This window comes from Phocoena phocoena, chromosome 19 (genome assembly GCF_963924675.1).
Source record: "Phocoena phocoena chromosome 19, mPhoPho1.1, whole genome shotgun sequence".
Lineage (NCBI taxonomy): Eukaryota > Metazoa > Chordata > Mammalia > Artiodactyla > Phocoenidae > Phocoena > Phocoena phocoena.
The window spans coordinates 46,857,560-46,877,706 of record NC_089237.1 but is presented as its reverse complement, the minus strand read 5'-3'; the positions used below and the strand labels follow the sequence as shown (position 1 = coordinate 46,877,706).

General features: G+C 61.6%; 2 protein-coding genes across 3 annotated transcripts; both read right to left on the bottom strand.

Moving 5' to 3' along the window:
- Positions 1-1,623: 1,623 nt before the first annotated feature.
- On the bottom strand, positions 1,624-6,824 carry SERPINF2 (serpin family F member 2). Of its 2 annotated transcripts, XM_065897350.1 has the most exons (9): positions 6,753-6,824; positions 6,571-6,609; positions 6,388-6,450; positions 5,901-6,102; positions 5,301-5,444; positions 4,951-5,154; positions 4,367-4,509; positions 2,666-2,870; positions 1,624-2,036 (listed from the first exon to the last, which is right to left on the bottom strand). In XM_065897350.1, the coding sequence occupies exons 1-9, from the start codon at positions 6,822-6,824 to the stop codon at positions 1,624-1,626; spliced, it is 1,485 nt and encodes a 494-aa protein (XP_065753422.1). The 2 variants fall into 2 exon arrangements, with proteins under 2 accessions (XP_065753422.1, XP_065753423.1); XM_065897351.1 differs by lacking the exon at positions 5,901-6,102 and having other exon boundaries at positions 6,378-6,450.
- A 3,041-nt stretch (positions 6,825-9,865) lies between these two features.
- Positions 9,866-19,781, bottom strand: WDR81 (WD repeat domain 81). Its single transcript, XM_065897075.1, has 10 exons — positions 16,106-19,781; positions 15,253-15,360; positions 14,820-15,010; positions 14,513-14,703; positions 14,099-14,264; positions 13,854-14,019; positions 12,479-13,168; positions 11,710-11,855; positions 11,242-11,421; positions 9,866-10,186 (listed from the first exon to the last, which is right to left on the bottom strand). The coding sequence occupies exons 1-10, from the start codon at positions 19,779-19,781 to the stop codon at positions 9,866-9,868; spliced, it is 5,835 nt and encodes a 1,944-aa protein (XP_065753147.1).
- Positions 19,782-20,147: the final 366 nt, after the last annotated feature.

Here is a 20,147-nt window from a genome sequence, read left to right as displayed (position 1 = left end):
AACAACAGTCTTTACAGTGGCCCTACATCCCTCAGTGGTCTGCCCCCAGTTCCTCTCTGATTCCTTCCTACATCTCCCCCCTCACCCCCTCCACTCCAGCCCCACGGATCTCCTGATCATCCTGAACCTTTTGAGCAGCTCCCACTCCTCTGCCCAGATCACTCTTCCCCAGGATGTCCCCATAGTACCCACCCTTGCCGCCTCCTAGTCTCTGCTCCAAAAGTCACCTCCTCAGGGAGGCCTTCCTTGCTTTACTTCTCACCAGAGCTCTCACCACCCTCTGACATGCCATGTATTTCACTGTTGATTTACTTCCCATCTCCACACACTGCTGGTTTGTAAGAAGCGAGATCCCATCCTAGGGACTTGCTCTTAACCACTGCACTACAGGGCCGCAGGTGGCTGCTGCCACATGGACACCCTGCACTCACAGACAAGGGCTGCCCCCAGCTCTGTGCCAAGGTGCCCCCAATTGCTTCCCCCAAATCCTCAGGCGCTGACAGCCTCCATCTGGAGCCGGTGCTCCCGGCAGCCTGCCCGCCCCCGTCTGGCGGGCGCCAGCTCCAGGCAGAAGGGCTGGCATGTAATTAGAAACTCCTCAAGCTCCCTAATTGCCAGTTCTTCTCCCAAACCAGGAGGCTGGTGCTATTCTGAGTCGCCTTTATTGCCGGATGCCTGAGGTCCGTAGAGAGGAACAGGCTGAGAGCAGAGCCAGGCTGGCAAGGGGGTGGCCCTGGGCAGGGCTGGTGAAGTCAGAGGGACGGCACGGTGGAGAAGGGCTGGCGAGTGACCAGAGGCCAAACGTGGCACAGAGAGGGCTGCTGCTCCTGGGGGCCCAGCCCGTGGCCTCCTCCCGCCTTCCTCCAGCCCCCCTGCTCCCACCCACGCCCCAAACAGTGACATCACAGCAGACAGGCCCATTCATTCTTTATTCAGGTGGCATAAAAATCACTACAAAAACTTTACAAAAGAGCCTTCGGGAGCTAACGCCCCCCACCCCTCAGCCACTGAGACACCAGGCAGGGGGGACAGAGGGGAGAGGGAAAAAGGGGAGTCCCGGCAGTGTTGGTACCTCCGAGGACCAGCGGGGAGACTGAGGCCACGGGGTGGTCTGGAGGCTGCTGGGCCTTGGGCAGCTCAGGGCAGAAGCAGTTGCACGGGGCGCTCGACCTCCACCCACATGTTTAACCCCACAACATTGCGCGGCACCCCCGGGCCACCCCATCTCCCCAGCCAGGTGTCCACTCCTCCCCGGCCCTCCCTCTCTGGTAAACAGGCGTGGAGGCGACCCAGCCAACTTAGGGAATAACCTACCTACCTTCCTGACAAAAATGAATCCACAGCTGCCCTTCCGCCCAAGCCCCAGACGAGGACACCCTCTGAACCCCTTTGGAAGAAATGACGTGGGATCAAGGCCCATGGTTCCCCGATGCCTGCCCTCCTCCCAGCGCCGCCCCTCCCCAAACTCCCCAAGAGGAGAAGAGAGACTGGCTCCCCTCCTCCCCTCTGCCAGACTGCGCCCCAGGCCCCCCGCCCGCAATCCCACAAAGCTGTTTGGAAAGAGTCACATGAGTTGAGAGGCTGGTCCAAGCAGGGACTCGGGCTGCTGGCGGCCACAGCCCCTCACTTGGGGCTGCTAGGTTGGGGGTAATCCTCCTCCGAGGGGGGCGCAAGTTTTAAGTCAGGGCCGAACGGCTTGTCTCCGCGGGGGAAGCCTTTCTGGTGCTGGAAAAGGTCCCTGTTGTCCGGGGAGTCCTGCTGCTCCTTGAGCTCCGGCTGCGCGCCAGGATTGGGGTTCCTCACGCTGCCCACAAAGAGGGGCAGGCTCATGCTGTCCTCGAGGATGAAGAAGAGGAAGGGGCGGTTCACGCTGAAGGAGGAGAGGGACATGCGGGACATGGCCGTACTGGTTGTCGCGGCCGCCTCCACGCCGGCCTCTCTGAGCTCCAGCGTGGACTGGTGCTGCACGCTGGACACCACCAGGCTCTGGTCTGAGATCCCGCGCAGGTCCGGGGCCTGGAACAGTTCCTGCAGGCCTGCCCAGGCCAGGAGATGGCTGGTCAGAGCTGCCTTCTGCCCCACACGCTGCATGGACCTGCCTGGGAGGGTGTCTGGCATCCCGGCCAGGGAGCACCTTGAACCCACAGACTGCCGGTTAACTCCTATTTAACCTGCATGTACCAGCTTAAAGGTTCCTTCCTCCGGGAAGCCTTCCCTGAGCCCCTGCCCCGAAGTCCAGACAGATGCCTTTTCAATAGTCCCCTGGGTGGACTAGAGAGAAGCCCTCTGTCTTATCACTTAACGCTGAATTGTAAGTACCTGATTCCTCCTCTGCCGACCCCCGTGAGACTCAGCTTTTTGTACATGGTGGGTTCCTCGTGCCTCTTTCAGGAGAGCCAGCGAGGCTCACATGCCACCCCTGGCTCTCCACCCAGGATTCTCTGCGGTGCTCAGTCTCGAGCAGAGCAGGTCCTCATTCCCTTGCCCCACCCCCTGCCCAGGACAGAGAGTCCGAGGGTGCGTATCGAACCCTCTCACCTCCCTAAGCCCCAGAAAAGGCCAGGACGCAAGTCCAGCTCTGACTCAGGCCTGCCGGCTGGGGGGCTTCCTCCTTACCCACCCCGTCCAGCTGAGCCGGGAGCTGTCCCACGCCCGGCCTCCTTACCCAGCTGGCTGAGGATGGCCACCAGGTCCATCTGGTATTTCAGGTGCAGCTTGGGCAGCTGGACCGTGGTGGGCCTCTCCCGCAGCAAGGGCTGATGCAGCACGCCCCAGCTCAGGCTAGCCAGCACCTGGGACGCGTTCCACTCGAAACGGGTGGGCACGACGACCACGAAGCTCATGTTGTTCTTAAAGGGGAAATGAGCCACCTACAGACACGGCACGGAGACGACGTGAGGACCAGAGAGCACCCAGGCCGACGTGGGGACTGGGCCCGCCCCGCGCAGGAGACACCCCATCCTTCACAGGCGTGCACGGGGTCTCCCTGAGCCTCCGCTTCCTAACCCGTGGAGTAACACTACCTGCACACACTACCGGCTGACGTGTGACGGAAAGAGAGAAGCTTTTAAAGCTTCTGGCCGAGCGTCTGCACGTAGGCGGCGCTCACTCAGCAACTGGTAGTTTTCTCTCTCCTCCTCTGCTACCAGCTAGCCCATGACTCAGGGTGAGGAACCCCCTGTGTCCGCCTCTCACTTCCATGCGTACAGTGGACCAGGTTGCCCTAGCAGAGGAGCCGCTGCCAAGGGTCGTACCCTATCCACCCCTCTCTCCTCCAACCGTGACTTTGCCTGGCTGTGTATCTATACCGTGATTTGGGGTAAGATTTCACGTGAACAGAGTTTCCGCAGCTAAAGAAGTGTGAAAAACACTGGGCTCCGTGGGCCCTGGTGGATGTCACTCCTCGGGCTCCAGGCAGAGCGCCCAGAGGGCAGGACCCCTGCGGCGGGAGGGGGAGTGCCAGTGTCTGGCTACCCGGGCCAGCCCGCAGAGGGCGGGCGAGACAAGAGGAAGACCAAGGAGGGCCAAGGATGGAGACGGAAGGGTGAAGGAAGTGTGGGCAGGACACAGCCTGGCGGGAAGGGGCAGCAGGAATAGAACTGGTGGGGAGGCGAACCAGACGGGCCACGTGTCGGGGGAACCGGAGAGAAGCTGGGACACTGCTCCAAGGGCCTGCCTCACCCACAGCCCCTCTCAGAAGCGGCCTTGTGAAACTAACCAACACTGCGGTCTCAGCCACAGCCGACTGGCCCGGGGATCAGCCGCTTGGGCCAAGGGGACCGTGTTTAGGCTGGAAGCGAGGGAGGCTGCACCTGAGATAGCTTGACACGGCACTCTCTCTAATCAGAATGTTCCATCAGGATGCTGACAAATCCATCCCAATCAAATCCTCCCTTCCAAGGAGCACCGTGTGAGAGCTCAGGTCGCATCTCCCAGGCTTCAGGGTGCTGAGGCCTTGTGCTGCCCCATGACCCATGGGTCCTTGTAATAAACCCCCATAACCGAAGATCACCTGGGACTCAACTCAGTGTCCCTTCCTCAAAGAAGGTTCCCTGACCCCTCTAGCTAAAATACCTTGCCCCCCACTATCTGGAATTATCCTGTTGATTTGTGTTTGCTCGCGCACTGTGTGTCTTCCCTCCCCAGAGCAGGGACCTGGTTTCCTTGTGCTCCACTAAACCCGCAGTGCCTGGAGCCTCAGTTTCCCTGGATGGGGGCGCAGCGAGACCTTTCAGAGCCCCCTGCCCCAGCGACATGACTACAAGGAAGGTGGGGCACACCCCTGACCCCTGTGCCTGCTCCACAGGTGCCCGTTCCCTTCTCCACCTCCCAGCACCCAAGCCCAGGCTGGGGAGTCAAGGCTGACCTGGATCTCAGGCTGCTCCAGCAGAAACCAGCGCAGCGGGTATGTGCGGGCTTGCATCATGTCCACCGGCACCGTGAACTTCTCGTCCAGGTGGAAAGTGTCTCTCCGCGTGAGATTCGGGTCGAACTTCCTCCTCCAGAAGCCTGAATCCAGCAGAGGGCAGGGGCCATATAGACTGGGACCAAGGTAGATTCTACCCCACCAGTCTCTTCCCCATCCCACCCAGAACCCATTTAAGGGATGAAAGGTGGAGGCTGAGGTGCCAGGCGGTGCTGTGCCAGGTGATACCCAGGTAATCTGAGGTCTGTTCCCTGGAGCGATTGCAGAACCTGGGCTTTCGTTCTCCCCTGCCCTGCCATGTTCCCAGGAACCTCCCCTGGGTCGTTTAAGACTCGGTTTCCTCCTAGGGAACTCTCTCCACAACAGCCCCATCCAGTTCCTGGGCCTCCGTCCTGCCACACCATTACCTGTCTCCTACCCTCCTGGCCCAGGCCCGGGGAGGAAGAGGGACCCTCAGAAAAAAGCGTGCCTACGGGGCAGGGGTAGGGTCTGCGGGCAGGGAGCCGAGAAGGGGAGGAGCGCACCCTGGAAGTGGATGGCATTGAGGAGAAGCAACACTGTGTCATCTGGCAGATCTGAGAGGAAATCCTCAATCTTCCCCTCTGTGGCCTCCTTCACCCATTGGTTGATGTTTGCCAGGTCATCCCTCTTCCTTCCCGTCAGGCTCATGGGCTTTGCACCAAAGAGCTGTTCTGATTGTTCCAAGAAGTCCTTTTTGATGGGAAATCCTGCACAGAAGGGCCCACAGGCTGTTGCCAGCACTTGGGCCCCACAACCACCTGTGCTCCGACTGGCTGCCTGAGCCCACACCCGTCACCCTCACCCCTGTCCACCCCAGGGCACAACCTAGAGAGTGTCTGCCACCAGCACCTACCTTTCTGCAGGTACATTCTGGCAGCCAATCGGAAAGCCCCAGGGCCCAGGTCCTGGCAGAGGCGGCTGAGCAGGTGAGGGAGGCAGGGCCCTGAGTCCACGTGCAGCACCTGCTGCAGCCTTTGTAGCGTTTGGTTCTGAGCACCTGGAGGGGACACAGCAGCTGTGGTCCTTCCCGCCCCCACTGCCCTCTCCCATCCCTCTTGAATACCTACAGGGAGCATGCCCACGAGACCGCACTTTCTCCTCCCCTATCCTGAACTGGTCTGAGGGACAGGACTCCCAAGTTTACTTTCATCTCTGTTGCTGCCAATCTGGGCAACCTCATCCTATGGCCTTCCCTCTCTGGGGAAGGTCCCACAGTGAGACCCTCCAGTCCAACGGAGACATTGTACCTATCATATTCTTGCACAAAAATCACCAGAAGCACATCCTGGGCCCAGTCCCTGGGATTCTCATGCACAGAGACTGGAGTCTGCATTTTTACCAAACATCCAAGTGACCCTGATGGAGGAAGCACCTGCTCGTAAACTCTGGGGTAGGTAATGAGTTCCTACTGGCCTCCCAGCTCTGCTGGTCTGGACAGGTGCTCCCATAGTACCTAGTGCCAGGTGAGACAGTGCCAGGGCCACACTCAGAGGCGACAGGATCAGGTTGGGCCTGGTGGAGCTTTGGGCCACCAGGGAGAAGAGGTCTCTGGTGAAGGCCATCATGGCCTGGGCCAGCCTGCGGGTCTGCTCCGGGTTTGGGGACCCCTCGCAGTCCCCTGGGGCCTTCTTTGGGGCAGTCTGGCCACCAGGCTCCTGCAGGGACAGATCAGGGGTCAGTGGGGTCAAGGGGTCAGCTCCAGGTTCTGTGTTGAAGATCTCCTTCAAAGCCCCTGTGCTGGGGACAGCAGGGCCTTGTCCCAGTCCAGACATGGGCAATGGCATTCAGGGGACTAGGTCCCTTCCTCTGGTCCCTCCCACCCCCTCCCTTCAGGCCTCAGCCTCACTGCCACCCTCAGGCCCCGCCCACTTCCTTGCCCCTGCCGATGGCCCTCCTCCCTCAGGCCCCGCCCACTCTTCCCCAGCCCCACCTGGTTGTACCTGGTTGCCCAACTTGAGGAGGGAAAGTGGGGGTAGCTTCTGCTGGGTCTGCCCGCTCATCAGCTGAAGAAAGGAGGAAGCAGATGGAGAGCAACCCTTCCCACAGGTCTCCCCACCCTGCACCAGCCACAGGTGAGGCCCCCTGGGGCCTTCCTCCCTGCCGTGCCTCTCTCTCCCCAGTACCTGCAGGCCCAAGGGCTCCATGGTGCTCACAGGAGAGAACTGTTGAGAAAGGAACGAGGAGAGGCGAGGGAACCCCTAAAGCCAAGACCTCCCTCGACCCTGCCCCCCTCCCCTTTCCCCGGGACCCCTGGCGTCTCCCGTAGCCGCCTCCCCGCCCCACCCAGACCGCGGCCCAGGCTCACCGCTGAGCAGGGGCTTTGCAGGCAGGACAAGCTGAGCACAAGGACAAGCTCAGGCAGCCAGAGCAGCGCCATGTTCCTGTGCGGGATGGGAAGCCTCCGTTCCTTCTTCGCGTCCACACCCGCCGTGGAATCCCACCCTCACGCTCACGGGCAGCCAAAGTCCTGAACCGTCACCAAGGAGGGGACAGCGACAGCGGCAGCACACACGCCCAAAGCACAGCCCTCTGAGCGGTGAACTGCTTGAACTCCCCACTGAGTTGCTTTTTCCCCTTTGCGTTTTCTGATTGTTCACTTTTCATGCACTGAAAATGTTTTTGTTCATGGGGGGAGAATATTACCCAAACAAAAACATGTCCCCATTCTTCAAGGCCTGGTGTTGTGAGTCAGACCTGGGTTTGAATCCAGGCTGTGCCTCTCGGCAGAGGACGTAGGACCTCCCCCTTAACCCCTCTGGGCTTTGCCTCATCTTGTAAAATGGTGGCGAAAGTCCCTACCTCTACCCATGTGTATCGCGGAGACCAACCTAAGTCAGTTTTCGTGAGCCCTGACTACACGGCCTGGCACTCAGCAATGGCTGCTGTCAGTCTAGCCCAAGGGCCCTCTTGTGGGAGGCGCCTGCCCTGAAGCCTCCTCCGTACTGAGGCTTCCACCCCGGAGCTCCTATCCAACTGGCTGTCCATCGGCCCACCTTTTCTGGCTGGTCTGCTCTTGCCCACAAGGGTGGACGGGACTGTGGTCTCAGCAGGGGTGGTGGGCTGGGCCAGAGACTGGCCTTGTTGACCCAACAGCAGAGCCCAATGAATGACTCTGGCCAGAGCCACCTTTGGACTTACGGAAAACACAGGACCTGGCCCTCTCTCTGCCCCAGGCTGGCTCCGGGAAGCCAGGCTGGCGGGTGCGGATGGGCAGGTCTCGGTCCGGCCTCGGAGCAGGTCTCACACACACCCATCCCGCCCCCATCTCAAGCATCCTTCTATCACCCCTGGCCCCATCCCCATCCCACACAAGGACCCTTGGCCAGGGCCCTGATCTCCCACCTGGGCTTTTGAATCTTCCTGGCAAGAAAAGGCTTCCAGTCTTTCATTTCCCAGAGGGACTCCCCCCAGAACCTCCACCTTGGTTCCTCACCACCCCAGGAGGCGGAGAAGTGACAGGTCTCCTGAATAAACTCAGCCCAGACCCCCTCGGCAAGGTGGGCAGCTCCAGGCCAAGCCACCCATCTTACCTCGGCAGGCTCCTCGCTGCTGCACACGATGTCCCTCTGGCCCCACTTGGGTGCTCCCCACGCTCTGCCCGGGTTCCAGCCAGCCCGGCTGAGCCCTCCCCTGCCACCAGGACCTTTGCTCTCAGCCAACCCCTGTTCCAATTGCTTTCTCTTCTGGTAAACATTGACCTGCACATCCGGTTAAACATTGATATTAGGACCAAAAACCCCTTTCCCACCAAGGCATCTAATACTGGGACAGCTACCTGGAACCCCCGTAGATGTGGGTCCCACTTAAGCCCGGAGAAAGGAGGTTCAGGAGACGGTCGATGAGGCTGTCCTCAGCCGGAGGGCAGATCCAGGAAGGACAGGGGCCTTCCAGTGACCCCATGAAGTGAGAGGTTATCCCTGTCTTAGGCACAGAGAAGCTGTGTGACCTGCCCAAGGACACAGAGCTGGGCTCAGAGTTACATCCAGCTTCCTAGTTCCAATGTCCTTTCCTCTCCCCCATAACTGCCTCCCCCTCCCAAGAGGAGGGAAGCGGAAGCTGCAAGAGACGACGCAGGAACCCAGGATAGGATGCCCATCCTCAGCCCTCACATGCCCAGGCTCCTGGTTGGATGCCTCCAGCCTGGATCCAGACGGCAGGGGTGGGGAGAGGAAAGATGCGGAGGGACACAGCCTCTCACAGCACCCTACTTCATTGGGAGCAATACCTCCTTACCCTCCTCAAGGGTGAGGGTTCTGGAAACTGGCCTGGGGCTGCACGAACCAGAAGCCCTGTACCCGGTACCGCCTGAAGAACAGTCATCGGGCTGCCTCCGCACCTCCTCACCCTCTCCTCGCTGTCCCGGAAGCTGCAGGGTCTCAATTTTTCCCCACCCTGGCACCGTCGTCAGGAAAAGCCTCACTCAGGGACCTCCCCGGTGGTCCAGGGGTTGGGGCTCCGCGCTTCCACTGCACGGCCGAAAAAAAAGAGAAGCCTCACTCGGTTCCACGGCTCTTCCAAAGAATTTATTCATCATATTTACATCTATTGCAAATAGTGAGAAAGCAGCAGAGGCCCAGCCTCAGACCTCATCTCTGCTCCAGAACGTGAGGACCCGGGGATGCCTGGGTCTTCCTGTCCCCTGGGGGAGGGAGACCTGAGATGCAGAGATGACCCTTCTTGCCCCTTCTTTCAGGGTCTTGGACCTGCTCCCCCAGGGACTCTGGACCCAGGGGCTGTCTCATCAACTCAAGGCACAAACACTGTGGTGACAGGTGGGCAGGCAAGGCATGGGGTCGCTCCTGGCAGGCACCACCGGGCCCAGTCCGTCTTCTCTCCTTTGGTCCTGTCCTCTTTCTTCCCCTACTGGTCCCACACTGGGCAGGGCCTGGCTGGGAGGACACTTAAACCACTGCCCAAGGCCCCTAACTCCTGGACCATGGCCAGCCCTTAGAGGCTGGAGTCCAAGCGCCATCAGTGTCCTGGACTGTGGTGGCGTCCCGGTCCTTGCAGGACAGGGGCAGAGAGAGCCCAGCAAGGGGTGCTGTGGCTGGAGACTTGCTAGGCAGGGAGAGTCTCCCTTCCCCTTCCCAGAGCTTCCTGTCCCCATGTGGATGCAGAGGGTGGAGCTGGGGAGAAGAGAGGGCAGCAAGGCTTTCCCCAGGCTCTCGCTCTTGCTTCCTGCTGGCTCGGTGGAGCAGCATCGCCCCAAGCCATGAACGAGATCCCTTCTGGCAGCCTCAGTGGCTCTGGGGGTTCAGGAGCCCAGACCTCCATGCCACCTTAGCTGGCAGGCCATGTGGGTACCCAGAGCATGGGGCCTGAGGCTTGCCAGGAGGGATGCTGCTGGGGAAACGAAGGTGAGGGATGGACTCCCGGAGGACGTGTGCCCACCTCCGCCTGGCCAGCTCTTGCCTCGGACTATGCCAGGAGGCGGATGACCCCGTTGTCTGAGCCCAGCAGGAGGTGGCGTTTGGTGGGCAGCAAGGCCAGGCTGGTGAGCGTGCCACGGAAGTTCTCGGAGCTGAGCTTGGTGGTGGCCTGGGAAGGCGGCTCAAGCAGGGAGCAGACGCCAATCTTGTTGGCCACGGTGCCAGTTACCACCTCGCTGCCGTACAAGTCGAAGGTGTGGATAGGGTCGGAGGTTGACTTGTAGTGATGCGTGGGCTTCTGCTCCAGCTCCTTCCAGACAGTCAAGGAGTGGTCAGAGGAGGAGCTGACCAGGACACTGCCCTCCACCGCCTGCCCGGGGAGAGCAGAGCCTCAGCAGGGCCCAGGGTCTTCCTGTTTCTTCCCACAGGATCTCCCAGGAGGACAGGGTGTCCTGAGCCGGGGACAGGCTGCCACCCTCCCACGTTGTATCAACGTTAGTTAACAGGAATATATTAAGTGTCATCAACCTAGCCATCATTATAATTTGGGCACTTCCTATGTCAAGCATTGTATTAGGCACATTACACGTCTTACCGTGGTTAATCTTCATAACAACTCTGTGAGGAAGGTGTTGTCATTGTTCCCATTTTACAGAGGAAAACACTAAGGCTCGGGAAAGTTAAGTAATCATACAAAGTCACAGAACCAATAAGTGGCAGAGCCAGGATTAACACCCAGGCTGACCCTAGAGACCTCCTGATGCTTTCTTGGGAAGTCAGAATTTAGAGGCACCCAGAACCCAGGATCCCCTGGGGGGCCCTGGAGGGAACCAGGGGCTGCCTGCCCCCAGCAGTGGCAGTGCACGTCCCCTGGTTGCCGCTTAGGATGGGGAGGGAGTCCCAGTTGCCCGGAAAAACCCTCCCACAAAGAGCCCTGTTCCTCCCCTCCTGCACCTCCCTGAACGGTTCCCTGAGGTCTGTGATTGCAGATGGGCTGGGGGTGGAGGTGGGGGCAGGATTCCCATGCCCGATCCGCCCCTGCCCGCACCGGGACAGCCCAGCTGGGGGCATGGACTCTGCTCAGTGGTCTGGGGGCAGTAAACAGCCTCCCAGCTGAGCTTTATTTAACCTGACTGGGTCATGGACAGGGCCCGACCCCTGATCCTCCAAGTAAGACAAATATGGACAAGGGTTACTCATTAGAACATCACCAGGAAGCAGCAGGGTCAGCTCGGCCCCCCGGTTCCACCCAGCGGCCAGCCTCCTGCCGAAGCCCCCACGGTGCAGCTGGCTCCTGACCCTCCCTGCCCACCAGTCCTCGGGCAGGTATGAGGGAGGTCAGCTGGAGCGTGTCCTGGGTGGGCTCTAAGTAGAGGCGACGGCTGGAGCAGTCAGCCAGGAGGGGAAGGGAACCCGGTCTGTCACCTTGATCTGCAGGATGTCCCCTTCATGGGCAGGCCAGCCACGCAGAACCAGGCCCGTTCGGGTGTCCAGGAGCACCATGAAGCCCGAGGAGAAGCCGGCCACCACACTCCGGCCGCTGGGGCTGACAGCCAGGGAGCGGACAAGCCCGGGGTTCAGCCCACTGCTCAGGCGGAACTCATGCTGTGGGCAGAGGAAGACAAGCTGAGGCGACACGGCCTGCTCCAACCCGCATCTCCCCGAGGTCCAGTTCATCCCCCAACCCACACAGCTGGAAGGCCTGAGCCTCGTCCCCCATCAAGGGGGGGCTCCCCAAATCCCAGAGCTAGGGCCCCGCCCCCCACCCCCCAGGGTTTGCTGCTGCAGATGATCTGTCACCAAAGAGAAACTCTGCCCTGGCCTCCTCTCCTCAGGGGTCTCTCCTCCCTGCCAGGCACCCAGGCCAGGGCTCAGGGAACAGGATGCCCTGACCTGCAGGCCAGGCTTCCGGCAGTCTACAAAGCGCAGGGTCGAGTCAGAGCTGGCCATGGTGATGCTGGTGTGGGGGGCGGGCATGACAGCCACAGCGGTCAGGGGCACCCGGCTGTCCGACGGCTCCACCATGCGAAGGGTCTTCCCTGGGAAGGAAAGGCACGGTGGATCTGGGTCCCGGCCACTGACGGAAGAGCCCCGACTCCTCCTATCCCCCCAACCCAGCCCGTACCTGCCTCCCACATCCCAGGAAACCTCAATAAACGCTGCGAAAGATGTTTCTTGATCCTCCCACCTTCCTACTTCCATGGCCAAGCCAGGGCCCTCTCTTCTCACAGCACCCTCGCCAAAAGCTACCTCCCCACCACCTACCTCAATGCTATTCCACCTCCTTAACCCCTGCTTTTTAACCTTATTTCTGCCTACAATGATGACAAAAAATATGTGAGCAACTGTTTACCAACCAGGTACTATGTGCTCCACGTTAAGCCAAACCCCTATGCCTTATCCTCAAGCAGCTGTTCTGATTCCCATTTTGCGGATAGGAAAACTGATACTTCCAGCAGCAGAGTGACTTGCTCAAGGTCACTCGGCAAGTAAGTTGGCAGAGCCGATTCAAACTTGGGTATGACGGATTCTGAGTCTTAGATGCTCCTCTCTGTGGCCTCACCGGGTCACCCTCAACCACATACCATTATACCCCAACCCACCACCCTTGGTGGAGTACAGGACAGCAGCAACAGAACAGGCCTCACCTGGGCCCGCTCACCTGTGAAGGGGTCCCAGACGTGCACAGCCCCGTCACAGCTCACCACACACTGCGGGGCCTCAAGCTGGCCCACAAAGAAGACACTCTTGCGGTGCTGGGCATAGACGAGGCGTGAGGCTGTCTCACCGGTGCCGTCCCCAGAGTTGTAGAGGGGCCAGAGGCGCACGGTGCGGTCCTTGCTGCCACTCAGGAAGAAGTCCTCGCTGCTCAGGGGCACCACACACTTGACGGCCCCTGAGTGGCCGGGGAAGCTCTGTAGGCGGATCTGGTGGAAGTGAAAGTGGGCATCCTGCTGGTTCACGCCGATCTCGTACTGCCAGTGCGCCAGCCAGTTCCCACTCAGGCCGTGCACGCTCCGTGGCAGCTTCCGCTTCAGCACGTTGTCCTCGCTCTGGCTGCCGAGGTCCCCGCCACCCACCCCGGAGATGGGGCCCAGCGGGCCGGGGCTCTCAGGCTGGGAGTCATCGGGGATCTGGATGCGGTTCCCGACCAGGACGCTCCCAAAGGTCCCCGAGTGGCCGTCGTCCTGGGGGCAGCCCCCACCCTGGGGGTCCCACTCAGGGCCGGTGCTGGGCGCGGTGGGCTCCACGCTGGCAGGGCTGCGATGGCTTGGGCTCATGCTCTCCAGATACAGCCCCGCCAGCTCCCCCACCAGCTCGTGGTTGGGGACGATCTTCCGGATGATGTCACCTGGATGGGAGCGGGAGAGGTCCTGAGATTAGGGGAGATGGCAAGTGACTGCCACCACCCACCCAAGGGCTTGGGAACCACAGAAGGCAGGGCAGGTACTGTCTGTGCAACTCTAAGCGAGTAACTCTTCATCTCTGAGCCTGTTTCCTCCCCAGGAAAACGTGGATTCCTTCCTTCAGTATGGACACGTGAGCATCTTCCACGTGTGCTGCGTGCCATGCTGGGCATCAGAAACAGAATGGTGAACAAGACAGGTCATGCTCCCCCTCCCACAGGCCAGATTTCAGTGGTGGGATGACAACATATCTGACCAGCACTGTTCATCCTATTCAGGGCGATGACACACATAGACGCTTGGCACAGGGCCCGGCCTATACGGGAAGTTACGTGAACAGTGGGCTGCTGATTCCTCTCAGACGGCTGCTAAGACGTCAGTCCGGCAGCCTGACTGCCCTGCCTGCCCCAGGCACAGGCCAGGCTGCTCCTGTACCTCCTTGCTGGCCAAAGCTCAATCCCTGTTTAGACGTCACCGGGACTCAGGGGCCTAAGGCCAAATCCCTTTGCTCTGACCCAGAGAACTGTGTTTAACACCCACTCCTGACTCTAGGGGCTGGGGGAGCATGGGGCCCTCCCAGGGGAAGAGCTGTAGCCACAGAGGCTGGGAGGGGACGTGATGGGCCAGTACCCAACAGGCAGGAGAAGGGCACGTAGATCGTATATGCCATCTCCAAGGTGAACACCTTCTGCAGCTCGTCCAGCAGGGTGGGGTCCACCAGCCGCAGCTGCCCATCAGAGAAGGCCACCTTTGGCAGCTGGCCCTCACTGCGGCCCACGGACTCCAGCTTCAGATCCTGGGGGCAGGAAGCCCGGGGAGTCAGCGGAGGCCCACGGCCCCTGGCCAGCCCACCCCAGCCAGGTAGGTCTGCCCACCTGGTGCTGAAGCTCATGCAGCTGAGAGAAGATCTGAAAGAAGGTGGCCACGGGCTCGCTCAGGTGCTGCTGGACCATCTCCTGTCCGATGCGCAGGCAGATGAGGGCGATGAGGCTAATGGTTTTCATACACAGGACAGTCCGGGCCTGGGCTCCACTCGGGAACCTGGAAACAGAGCTTAGAAGCTCCAGCCCCCACTGCCCCTGCAGGGCTTTCCCAGATCTATCCAAAGCCGTAAGCGAAAGGAGCTCTAAGACCAACTGGTCCAGACCAGGTGAGGAAACGAAGGCACAGACAGGTGTGGCTTGCTCAGGGTCACCCGGCTGGGATGAAAACCAGCACTCCTGACGCCCCGCGCCCCAGGTCGCCCCCCCCGCCGGGCTGCTCCCCTGTGGGGTGGTGCAGGGCCCTACCCCGTGACGAGGGAAGTGAGGAAGCTGAGCACGGGCAGCAAGACCTCGTGGCTGATACGGGGCAGGATGTCCATGAGGGTGGTGTCTGAGAGGTACACGATGATCTTCTGGGTCAGAGTCACCGCTGCCAGCAGCCCCGCCTCCTTGCGGCTGTTCAGTCGACTGGGGCCTGAGGTACTACCCGGGGCCACCTAGGGCCACAGAGCCCCAGATGAGGGCCAGGTTGCCTCACAGACCGCTGGGAACCCAAAGAGGTCCTGGGTCGGCCCTCAGCCGCCCAGACCCCGGCTGCCAAACGGTGACTGACCAGGTAGCTGATGTAGGGCAGGTACTGGTAGGTGAGGACGGGCTCCCCGTACAGGTGGGCGACGTGGAGGAGGCAGCTGAGCACGGGCCCTGATACTATATCGCCCAGTACTGGTCTCTTCTGGTAGATGTTGCCCACACTCAGCTGGGGGCTCTCGCCACTGCTCACGGTGAACTGCTGTCGGGTGGGCCCTGCCAAGGAAGGGCCACAGCTAGTGGAGGGCAGGGGGGAGGTGGGCCTTCAGGGACCGCAGTGGCCACTCCTGCTCACTCTAGCTTGGGGTCTCCCTGTGCCTCACCCAAGGAAGGAAGGAGCTTACAGACTGGGACCCAGGACCGGGCCAGGAGGTGGTCCGAGGTGAAAGTGGGAAGGATCCGCTACAGGGGGCTGAACAGGGGCAAAGGGCTAGAGGAAGCCCCATCCCCAGCCTTACCCACATAACACGACGTCAGCAGGCGGAGCAGGTTCCGGGCCACGTGGCGAGAGGCCACGGTGGGGCCGAGCTTGGCGGACAGCCAGCGGACCATCTTGCAGGCCGTATCTGCAGGGCGGGGGCAGGCCCTGAGCTCATCAGATAACGGCGGCTCACTACTCCCCAACCCCACCCCACGGACCCCGCCTAGCTGACGCGGACTCCAGCTGTGCCCAGGAGCCCAGCCAGAGCCTGGCCACCCCACGCCACCACCCTCGCTTTAACAGCAGCAGAGCTGGACTGTGGGAGTCTGGCTTTGGGGCTGCTCCAGGCACCTCTACTCGGGCATACCCTGCAGGAGGGTGACCCTTTCAGTGAATCTCCCCCAGCTCCGAAATGAGGCCCTGGCTACCATCCCCTCTGGCCTCTTCCCCTTCCACTTCTCTTCACTCTCTAAGCCTAACCACACTGGCCTTTCACAGATTCTTTAATGGAACCGTGACAGCCTCAGAGCCTCGCACAGGCTGTTCCCTCTGCCTGGAACGCTCTTCCCACCGCAGAGCCTGCCATTTTTGCTCAGCTACCTCCTCCTCATTGAACCCCAGCAGGCCCTACTTCCAAGGAAGCCTTCTTTGACCCCTGAAAATGAGATCTAAGCCCATGTTATATTCCCTCGTGGTAGCCAGCCATTGTTGTTTGTAGCACTAACAGAACTCGTGCTTATGGAAGACTGCCTACAGCTCGGACGTGAGCTCCAGCAGGGCAGGCCCATGGCTCTGCTGCGTGTGGATCTGCCCGACCCACTGCCTGGCACAGGGCAGGGGCTCCACACGTGATGAGTGTTAGACCAACACCTCCAGGCCTGAGAACTCACCAAGAAGGATCTTCTGCTCTTTGCCCTCCGACTGCTCGGTCAGTGGTTCCTCTTCTTCCTCCCCGTCAGCCCCGCCGTCACCGGCCACGACCGTATCCATGGACAGCACCGTGTTGGACAGCGTGAGCTCAGACGCCTCGGGGACCTCATCCTGCTCCCCCTCCCCCTCCCCCTCGTCCAACACCACACAGCCTTCCTCCTCCTCCTCTTCCTCCTCGGAGCCCTCGCTTTGCTTCAAGTCCTGGCTGCTGTCACCCGACCTGAGGCTGCTCTTGTCCACCGGGGCGCCCCCCTCGTCTGCCACCCGCTCCTCGCCCAGGGATGTCTCGCTGCTGCTGCTCTTGTCACTCAGCCGGCCCAGGCTCACAGCCTCAGCCTCCTGGGCCTGAGGGGACTCGGCCACGTAGAGCCTGGCCTGGAAGTCCTCTGTCTCGGGGAGGTCGGCCTGGTCGTGGAAGCTGACGCCAGACGTGTAGTCCAGGAGCCCCAGGCCCGAGGAGGCAGCAGGCTCCCCATCCATCTGGATCTCCTCCCCAAAGGCACAGGAGCTAGGCCTGGCCCCCGGGAGCCCACTTTCCTCATCCTCTGCTGCCCCCGCCAGGCCCTTGCTTTCTTCCTGGGAGGCCTCCACACCCGCCAGCACCTGCAGGACGTGGGGCAGCAGGTGGACGAGAAAGGCCTGCAGGCCCAGCCGCACCATTAGCTGGGCCACAAAGCAGTCGGTGTACAGGTAGAAGCGCCCGTGTAGCCGGCAGGGGCTCTCGTAGGCACCAATGAGAGGCTTCAGTAGGTACCTGTTAGCATTTTTGGGGCCCAGTGCCTTGGCAACAGGTTCAAATAGGTACCAGGCCGTATACACGGCTGTGTGCTCCTCAGACATGAGTGACAGCACAAAAGGCAGCAAGATCTCCAGGCCCTCGGGGGTGATGTCACCCAAAACTGCACCCAGTTGCTGCCACAGAGCAAAGACCAGCTCCCGCCCCTGGGCCTCGTCCTCCACGTGCCTTGCCTGGCACAAGAGGATGAACTTGTGCAGTGCGGGGAAGTACGAAGGGAAGGGAACCACGGAGCTGAAGGGGCTGAGGAGCTGGGCCGGGCAGGGCGGGGGCAACCCCTGGGAGACGGGCCTGTACTCGAACAGCGGGTCCAGCCTGCCCCTCCCTGCAACCACGGGGCCTTGACGGCCACTGAGCTGCAGGAGCGTGTCCAGCACGGGCTGCAGAGACACAGGGACCTCCTTGGGATGGCGTGTGCAGAGCCCCCGAACAGCCTCGAAGCGTACCCACAAAGGCGCATCAGGCTGCAGTGTCCGGACCCTGGTGGCAAACACCATCTCAGCCAACAGGACACCCAGCGCCTGCATGTCCCGATGGAAGAGGTCCCGCAGCAGCACGGCTCGCTGGACCTGGGGTTGCTGAGGCACCTCCAAGCGGCCCCCCAGGCCTTTGGTCAAGAAGTTGCCCAGTTTCTCCACCTCTTCCAGAGCCTGCAGAGGACCGAAGCCCTCCGGAAGAAGAATCTTGCCCTCCTCACCTTCCCCGGGGTCTACCCCAGCAGCTTTGTTCCGGCGGCCTGGTCGAGAGGTTGAGGCCCCCGAGAAAGGCAGGAGGCCTGGAGGGGCGTGACCAGAAGAGGAGGAGGAGGAGGGGCCCAGCTGGTCACCTGCCTTCCCAGTGAGGGAGATGGAGTCCAGAGCTTCTGTGGCCTGCTCCAAGTCATCCTCCCCCACCACGGGCATGTCCCTGGCCCAGGCAGCCTCACGGGGAGCGGCCTCCAAAACCGGCCTGCCCGTTCCATTCGTAAGCTGTGCTGGGAAGTCCTCCCGGCCTGTGCTCTCCTGGATGGTCTGGAACAACAGCCTGGGGATGAGTGGAGGCTCAGGGGCAAGAGCAGGGGCCCCGGCCAGGCGCCGGGGGTGCGGCTGGTCGAAGAGCTGCACCACGCCGTAGCTGGTCAGGTGCGTGTGGGCGTCCACCAGGTGCAGACACACATTCTTCTCCTTCACGGCCTCCTTGCCCTGGAGTTTGTAGCCAAAGGTGAGGTCAATCCAGTGGTGTAGGTCCTGGGACACCTCTCGGCTCTCCAGCAGCGCCCGGTGGGCAGCCACGAACTCCTGGCTGGAGCTGCACCAGGCCGGCACGTCCAGGTCAGGCATGTCAGGGTGGATGGAGCAGAAGATGGAGGGGTCGGTGTAGAACTCGGGGATGCACTCATCAGGTGTCCAGCTCTGCATACGCTCCATGCTTGCAGGATACTCGTGGGGCTCCCACTGCGCCCGCACGTGTCCACAGAGCACCGACCGGGGTGTGCGCCGAGCCTTGTATACATAGTATGTGATGTCAGAAAGCACGTCAGAGATGTGGTGAGGAACGTGCGGTGGCTCCCCGCCCCCCGCGCCACCTGCCACAAACGCCTGCCGCGTCATCTCATACGTGAAGTCCAGCTGTTTATCCCCCTTGTTGAGGCGGAACTTGGACTTGCGCAGGTCTCGGAAGCGCCCCCGGGGCGTGGTGAAGTCCACCACCCAGGGCAGCACTGGGTGGTAGTTGGGGTCCCCCTGCCGCCGACCTGCCAACCGATTCAGCTGCATGAGGTAGTGGAAGTTGCTGATGCGGCCATGGACCCAGTCTAGCACGAGGTCCCTAAGTTCCTCCTGGCAGGTGGGACACCCAGGCCCCCCTCCTCCCTCCTCTCCAGGCTCAATGCCTGCCCCATTTCTTGCTACAGAGATCTCCTCATTCACATCCTCTCTGAGCTTCTCGTAAGCACTCAGGTCCAGCCGTAGCTCACTGCAGAGCTTCTCATCTACAGCGATGTGGTGCAAAGATAGGGCCCCACAGGCCAGTCCCTGGCGGTGACAGGCATCCATGGCCCTCAGCACGCGGAAGAGAATGAAGAGCACCTTGGCTTGGCTGTTGGTCAGCTTGGCAGGGCTGAAGGTGACCACATCATGCAGGCAGAACTGCACACAGGGGTGCACCACATACAGCATCTCTGGTGACTCCAACAGAGCCTCAGCTCTCAGAAGACTGGGAGAGGCAGGGTTGCCCCGAGGAGGACAGGGGCCATCTCTGGCATGTGATGGGCACTGGGGAGCTTCGCCCACTGGCAGGAAGGGGCAACCATAGACCCTCTGTAGAGCTTGTCGTACTGAGTCCAGGGCAGGGACAGCTGCAGGGGCAGGACTGTGACTATAGGGCTGCCCGTAAGTGTGATACGCATGGCGCCACAAGTTGCGATAATTCTGGGCAGCCACATCCTGCATGAAGCGAGTGAGGGTCTCTGGGCTGCCGGACCCCTCCTCAAAAGGCAGGGAGCCCAGCGGGTAAGAGAGCCTCTGTTTCCGCAGCCCGTGGACCTCCACTCGCGTCCAACCGGGCGGCAGCCTCTGCACAGAGCGTTGCAGGAGAGTTCTGACTTCCGCTTCGCCCAGGCCTTCAGCGCGGGGACACGGTCCCGGGGGCAGCCGGCGCTCGCGGAGGCTGGCCAGCCAGCGCGCAGGCACTAGGGCCACCACGTGGGTGCCCCCCGGGGCTGGAGCCAGCTGCCGGGCATCGATGTTCAGGTCTCTCTCCACGCTCCGGAGCAGCTCCTCCATGTCGGGGCTCGGGGGCGGTGACCAGCCCTCGGCCTCGGTGGTAAGAGCGACTTCCCGCCCCCTGCTCCCCAGGGCCATCCCCTCCTGGCCGCCTGGGGGCGGCGCGGGGCTGAGGCCGGCCACGGCCCTCCTCGCCACAGTTTCCGGAGTGCCAAGCCGGGTGTGTGGGGATGGGAGAGGGACAGGGGCTGGGGCGGAGGAGGCGGGGGTGGGCCGGGGACAGAGGGGGCGCGGGGGCGCACTTACCCCTCAGCAAGGTCCTGCACTCCGGGAGCGGCAGGGCGGGGGATGCGGGGCGCCACCGCCGGGCTCCACCGTGACGGGTCAGCTGACGCTGCTCACGTGATCGCCCCGGCACGGAAACAACCGCACGTGGCTCGACTGGTCCGTGGGACCCCGCCTCCCGCCCGCGCCACCGCCCGGCCGGCCTCGGCGCCCTCCCTC